This window comes from Eurytemora carolleeae, unplaced genomic scaffold (genome assembly GCF_000591075.1).
Source record: "Eurytemora carolleeae unplaced genomic scaffold, Eaff_2.0 scaffold126, whole genome shotgun sequence".
NCBI lineage: Eukaryota > Metazoa > Arthropoda > Copepoda > Calanoida > Temoridae > Eurytemora > Eurytemora carolleeae.
In genome coordinates, this window is record NW_019396159.1 from 368,409 (window position 1) to 375,216 (window position 6,808).

At 30.4% G+C, this 6,808-nt stretch overlaps 3 protein-coding genes across 5 annotated transcripts in view; all 3 read left to right on the forward strand.

Annotated features, from left to right (window-relative positions):
• Positions 1 to 2,504, forward strand: part of LOC111696767 (gonadal protein gdl) — a 2,978-nt gene extending 474 nt beyond the window's left edge. Inside the window, exons 2-4 of the mRNA XM_023466497.1 lie at positions 1,041 to 1,126; positions 1,598 to 1,659; positions 1,946 to 2,504. Of these exons, the coding sequence (XP_023322265.1) occupies positions 1,041 to 1,126; positions 1,598 to 1,659; positions 1,946 to 2,031 (234 nt within the window). The 3' untranslated portion in view covers positions 2,032 to 2,504. The remainder of the gene's footprint in view (positions 1 to 1,040; positions 1,127 to 1,597; positions 1,660 to 1,945) is intronic.
• LOC111696756 (uncharacterized) lies at positions 2,048 to 6,257 on the forward strand. 2 transcript variants are annotated; one of them, XM_023466484.1, is made up of 7 exons: positions 2,048 to 2,571; positions 2,652 to 2,697; positions 3,326 to 3,441; positions 3,807 to 3,887; positions 4,896 to 4,960; positions 5,180 to 5,235; positions 5,549 to 6,257. In XM_023466484.1, the coding sequence occupies exons 1-7, from the start codon at positions 2,362 to 2,364 to the stop codon at positions 5,569 to 5,571; spliced, it is 597 nt and encodes a 198-aa protein (XP_023322252.1). In that variant the 5' UTR covers positions 2,048 to 2,361; the 3' UTR covers positions 5,572 to 6,257. The 2 variants fall into 2 exon arrangements, with proteins under 2 accessions (XP_023322252.1, XP_023322253.1); XM_023466485.1 differs by having other exon boundaries at positions 2,052 to 2,571; positions 5,180 to 5,272.
• LOC111696758 (exosome complex component RRP46) overlaps positions 6,199 to 6,808 on the forward strand; it is a 2,696-nt gene continuing 2,086 nt past the window's right edge. For both annotated transcript variants that reach the window (XM_023466487.1, XM_023466486.1), the window contains exons 1-2: positions 6,199 to 6,290; positions 6,678 to 6,734. In XM_023466487.1, the coding sequence (XP_023322255.1) occupies positions 6,262 to 6,290; positions 6,678 to 6,734 (86 nt within the window). In that variant the 5' untranslated portion in view covers positions 6,199 to 6,261. The remainder of the gene's footprint in view (positions 6,291 to 6,677; positions 6,735 to 6,808) is intronic.

Here is a 6,808-nt window from a genome sequence, read left to right on the forward strand (position 1 = left end):
GAACCGAGTTTTGCCCTCCCCTCAGCAAATTTAGACTCCCTCTCGCCCCCCTCACTTGACTCCAGCATGATCATGATTGTGGACCATCTTTTTTTCAAATTTTGTCAATGAAGAAAAAATAACAAAATTGTTCTTTGGCGCTTCGTGCATCATTTCCTATAGAATTTCTAACTATTTTCTCGTTTTCGACTGAAAGAAAATCAGTCATTCTTAATTTATCCTCTCTAAAAAACATCTATATATGTTACTTCTTATGAGTATTACAATACATATACCATTTAACTTTAAGGTTACACAAAACCTAAAAACCTAAGAAGAATAAAAAGAAATGTAATAAGGATTATATCAGACAAGTATTAGGACTTTTGCAGACTATGAGAGGAAAACAGGGCAAGCTCCTTACTGGCAAACAAGGACAGAGGTACTTGATCAGAATGACTATTATGGCTTAAGGACAGACGAAATATATAGTCAAGGTCTGCCAGGAACTACTAACCTATGATTAAGGTACTTTATAGTGGACAACTGATTTGTGGATGAATTGAAAAAAAAATTGCTGTAGACTGTAATAGGGGACTTTATATACATAGTGAATATGACTAACCGACACTAAGAAACATATGAAAAGACGCTAGAAGAATTACATTGTTGGCGCTTCCCACACATGATTAATTTACTAATGTCGTTCATTTTAAAGCTGTTGGAAGTATTTGTCATATTATTGAGCATAGATCATACCCTTCCACAATTAAAAAATGGTTTTTTTTCTCCAGATCATGAAATTGCAGCGGTTTTTTTGAAATTTTTTTTCCGACGGGGGGCTAGACCCCTGTACCCCCAACCCAAGCCCCTCAAAATTTTCTTTCGCCCTCCCTCACAAAAGTGCAAGTTGCGCCACTGTTTGCAGACATATTTAAATTAGAATTGATAAATTCACGAACGTACTAAACGGTTATGGTTTGTTACGGATTAAAAGATCTATTTATCTATTATTATTAATATCAAAAGAAAGCATTGTTTTTAAACCCTGAATGTTTAAGGCGACAGTTCTTGCAGAAGCAGGTTTCCGAGATTCAGCTCCTGAACTCCCGAAACCCGTCTCCAACACAGATAAAACAACTGGAAACTAAACACAGGTGGTTTTATCAGGGGTAAATATTGCCGTGTAAAATCCGAATCCATCAAAAGTATTTATTAAATGTAGTAGGAAATATTTTTCATGTGAGTTTACATCATCATAGTCCTATTTATCAGTCAAGAACCATAAAAATCTGTAGCAGTAAACAGTTCTCCCTTCTTAAAAATAATATTTAGGAGGTTTGGGAAGAGTAGTAGATTATGTTTGAGGTTGTTTTTAGCTGAACTAAAACTTGGGAATTTTAAACAAATTACTAAATGCTATTTTTATTTTTTTCCCCCAAACTAAATGGGAAATATAACCAACATAACGAAAATAAACTATTTCGAAGGATTTGGTTATAGTAGAAGATAACTAATTTTTTGCGCCAAAAATTTCTAAAAAGCCAAGATAATACAATGTATAACTTACATCTCTGCCAGTTGCCATTTCTATTTTTTGAAATAATATTGATAATAGATATGTTTGGTTTGGTCAGGTTTCTGATCAGCAGGGAACCCTGGAGAAAGCTGGAGTACCAGGTATTTACTTAACATATGGGTTAGGAGCTAAATCAGGATGTTTTGCAACCCAGCGTTCAGAGCTAATCTTCACATTCTTTATGTCTACTAATCGACCTTTTGTTATTTCAGAAAAAAACTTTGACAAACTCTTTTTTGAAGAAAAAAGTTCCAGTTACTTCTTCCCCCCCCCTTCTTTTTTTGTTTAATTATTTGTTTTTAATTTTTATTTTGTTAAGTTGTAAATGTGAAGTTATATTCACAGTTAGTCTACAAATTTTACTTAAAGTAAATATATTTCTTTAAGGATTTTTTGTGAGCAGTAAACCTGTGGAGATCAGGGTTCAGATGCATCTTCTGGAATTCATTCTCAAACTAAGAAGTATATCTTGATCACTGATCAGAACAGTTTTACCTGGACAGGAGAGAATACCTTTACACCAGAAAGAACATATTGAAGAAGATAACATGAAAACGATTAAAGAGAATTTAAAGAAATCGAAGGAACTAGTGTTGAATAAACTTGCTGGAATGAATGTGCAAACTTTACAAAAAAAACGATTTGTAAAGTCGTTTCCATGATATGGTTTAGAATCCGTAAAGTCGTTTCCAGGATAAGGTTCAGAATTTGGCTGTAAAGTCGTTTCTAGATCAGAAGAACATCGGGAGTTTTCCTTGGACAGGAGAGAATACCTTTACACCAGAAAGAACATATTGAAGAAAATGATATGGTTTTGGATCTGTAAAGTCGTTTCTATGATATGGTTTTGGATCTGTAATGTCGTTTCTAGGATATGGTTTTGGATCTGTAATGTCGTTTCTAGGATATGGTTTAGAATTGACAAAAATTCAAATATTTCAGAAAAGATGGGTTTAACATGGGACTTAGGATTTATAAAAACTATGCCTGGAATAGCAAAAGCTTCTGAAGTGGTAAGCGAAATTATCTCTTGAAAATTGGTTAAAACTTAACTTTTATAAAAAGAGTTTTTGAATTTATTTTATTTAATTAGGTTGTTGGCGTCATCGGAGGAATAACAGGGATAATATTAGCCAGCGGTATATTTTTCTTAATTTTTTCTTAATGGAGTTTTTATTTTCTTGAAGAATATTATTTTTCTACAGTTTATATATGAATGAATATAATGAAATAATGAATTTTGGCTGATATAGGTAAAATACTAAATTTTTAGAATAAATTAAATTTTGTTTGTTTCAAAATATATCAAAAGTTGTAATTCTAAAGTTATTCCTCCTTCTGCTAACTCTTAGAAATATAAACCTCTGTTTTTACTTTCAGTCGAATGTATATTTTTAAGTTCGAAAGAACTTACTGATGTAGTTTAACGATTATTTCTTCTGTTAGTGAAGAACACGCAATACGCATTCTTTTTCACTGTTTTAAACCTTTTGTGTTGAATAATTATAAATACTGAAATTTTTTTTAAAATTGTTCTAAGAGAAGAAAGTATTCTATTCATAACTCTACCTGTAACAGCTCTGTCTGTCTATAAAAATTAATTGTGTGTTTTGCAGATATAACGGAGAAGATCGTTAGACTTTTGCAAACCCTTTATCTTCCACATTATTGATCAGATAAGGGTTTAAAGGATACCCTTGTCAATCCGGCTCAGTCCTTTTCATATGGAGGCTCACTTGTTTGAACTATTTGAAATCTGTTGTTAAGGGTTTGAATCCTTCCTGTTCTGGACAACTGTTATTATATCTGGAACTTTACTGTTTACTCATATAACCAACCTGACTCCTATGATAGAAGCAAAGTTCCCATTCTTCATGAAACTAGTAAGTAGTTAAATTTAAGATAATTTTAATCCATTTTTCAGAAAATATTCCTTATTTGTCTTAGATAGAGTAAATAATTTTTAGGAAACATCTAAAATCAATGTTTTTCAATTCTACGATGCATTATTATCAGAAAAAAAACATATGTATTAAGTGTCTTTTTCATTTCAAATTATCAAGATATCAAAATTTACTTAAGACTTGATATTTCAAATGCGTTTTCCACCATAAAAGTTCACTAAACAGAATAAAAACATCGGGATATGCCAAATTAGAAAGAAAACTCCGTCTTCCGATGATCAAAAATTGAGGCTGTTGTTTGATGCTCAAAGAATGAATGTCCGATTTTGAATTTTGAATTTCAGCATCTTATCTATCTGGGGTTATGGTCTGCTCTGCTTGTTTTGGATCTTATCCTTTGCATCATTGGGTTCAAGCTTATCTTGGTAAGTTTTTTACGATCAGTAAGTCATTTAATAGATTTTAATAAATGTTATTGTTTTGCTTATTTACCCAATGTTATTGTTTTGCTTATTTATTTAATGTTATTGTTTTGATTATTTACCCAATGTTATTGTTTTGATTATTTACCCAATGTTATTGTTTTGGTTATTTACTCAATGTTATTGTTTTGCTTATTTATTTAATGTTATTGTTTTGATTATTTACCCAATGTTATTGTTTTGCTTATTTATTTAATGTTATAGTTTTGCTTATCTACTCAGTGTTATTGTTTTGCTTATTTACTCAAGTGTTATTGTTTTGATTATTTACTCAAGTGTTATTGTTTTGAATATTTACCCAATGTTATTGTTTTGCTTATTTATTTAATGTTATTGTTTTGCTTATCTACTCAGTGTTATTGTTTTGCTTATTTACTCAATGTTAATGTTTTGCTTATTTATTTAATGTTAATGTTTTGCTTATTTATTTAATGTTATAGTTTTGCTTATCTACTCAGTGTTATTGTTTTGCTTATTTACCCAATGTTATTGTTTTGCTTATTTACTCAATGTTAATGTTTTGATTATTTACTCAATGTTAATGTTTTGATTATTTACTCAAGTGTTAATGTTTTGATTATTTACCCAATGTTATTGTTTTGCTTATTTACTCAAGTGTTATTGTTTTGATTATTTACCCAATGTTATTGTTTTGCTTATTTATTTAATGTTATTGTTTTGCTTATTTATTTAATGTTATAGTTTTGCTACAGAATTGTTTTTATCTTACAGGGTATAGAACAATGCACATTGTAGAAACTTGATCATACATTATTAAGTGTTGGTTACTATTTAAACTGAAGATTAAGGTTGGAATCACTTTTTGGTTTTATAAATCCAAAGACTTTAGCGAAAGGGGTTTATTATCCTTGTATACTTGGAGAGTAGTTGGCGTAGACCCCGCTAGCAACATATTTTCCCCACAGTACTTCTAATACCCCTGTGCTGTAGGTAGTCGTGATAGCTCTTCTCCTGGCATTCTTGGTCGATCTCTTCATCATGTATAGAAAGTGGAGGTGAACAAATTTTAATTCTTATAAAAATCCTCGAAACAATTGAAATTTGATTTTTCTGTGAAATATCCCAGAATTAATGAAGATAGAGCTGAATATATATGAAGGAATTGAAACTTTTCCTCATGGGAAGGATGCCTGAAGCAATCCCTGAAAAGTATGATTTGATTTGTTTGCATCATGATAAATAAAATAAAATTTTTTTTATTGTTTTATGATTAGGTCTGTATCTGTTGCAGCCCCTCCTCCCCCTGGTTCTCCAGCTGCAGCGGAAACCGGTGGAAAATTTTAGTTCTATCTTCACACTAACCATAGGTTCTAGTAAACTAATATAATCTACAGGATATTCCAGTTTTATTTTATGTCCGTTTACATTGGACCATCCTGTAGAGTAGGTAAACATACAGTATACATAACATGCACATATCCTCCTATAAAATCAATTATTTTGTTATACATTAAATTTTAAAAAATCGAAGAATATTTGTTCGGTTTCCAATTAAATTCACATGCACATCGCATGCGTACAGTACAATTTTGTATTATTACGTTTTCTCTGTATTTTGTCTGTTAACATATTTTTGATTTCAGGCGAGGGTTATGGATCAATTTAATCTTCGTGGATTTTACTACGAGTTTGAGAATCAATGTTCCCGCATTTCCAGTGTTTTTCACCAGTTTTTCACCAGTTTTTTATATCTTACGCATACCAAGAAATATTTGGCAAGAGCTTACATTTAAAATAATTGAATCCGTCCAATTATTTTTGAAAATTGTATTTTACCAGTATTTATCTAATATTTATATTATATGTAGCAATGTTTGATATGTTATTTACAGACTGATGCTTTTATTAATTATTTCCTCAAGCTTCCATAATTAGTTTATTGAGTTTTCTACTTTTCTCACTTTTGTTATCTTCCCTTATTCAAAGATAAAAATAATTTGCTGAATTTTTGTTTCTTAGTTCATTTTAAGAACACGAAACAACCAGTTGAAAATATAGTTAGATAAAACCATATAAGATCTTTATTGTGTTTTCCAGATCTGATAATTTAGATTCTCTCTGTGATAACTTTTATTTCAGATATCGAATTGTGATTTTTAATGAAATGAAAGATCTGATTTGCTGTTGAATTTCGATTAATTTAATTATGAAATGTATCATAAATTATTAATTTTACTAATAATATACTTTTTGTTTGCGTACAAATATATCAATTTGCAACTTGTGATAATTATATCTGCACATTTTATAAATTTTTTAAATACATTTCTTCATCACTTCTATTTTTTCAGATAATATGGAGACAGATAACCAGTCGTCGTTAAGGTAAACAAATCTACGTGATCAAAATTATTGCAATTCTAAAAACAAATCTGACAATTTTTTTCAAAAAAAACTCATTCATCCTTTAAAATTGTTATCGCAATTTTCTAGATATAAAAGTGTTAAATTCTGATAGTTCTTATGTTGTCCTGCAGATAAGTCACATATAGAAAAACTTAGATTGAAAATTATCAGTTATAAAAATTAATTTCTTATTTACTCTTGATCAGACAAAGCGTTTAAGGTACCGTTGTGAATTGGACTGCCATCTTTGCATGGTTGGTCACATGAAATTGTGCTTACAGATCCTTTCAACAACAAATTTTACCCTTTACATTCTTATTTTCTCTCTTTTTTTTAAATTCTTGTAAAAGTAAATTTTGTTCGTAGACCAATGTTTTGTGAGCTTGGAGCAATTACAAGGGCTGACGGATCATGTGTGTTCAGGGAAACTAATATTCTTAATGGAACCATGTTCCTGAAAACATGAAGTCATCTCAATTTGATGGCGGGGGGGGGGG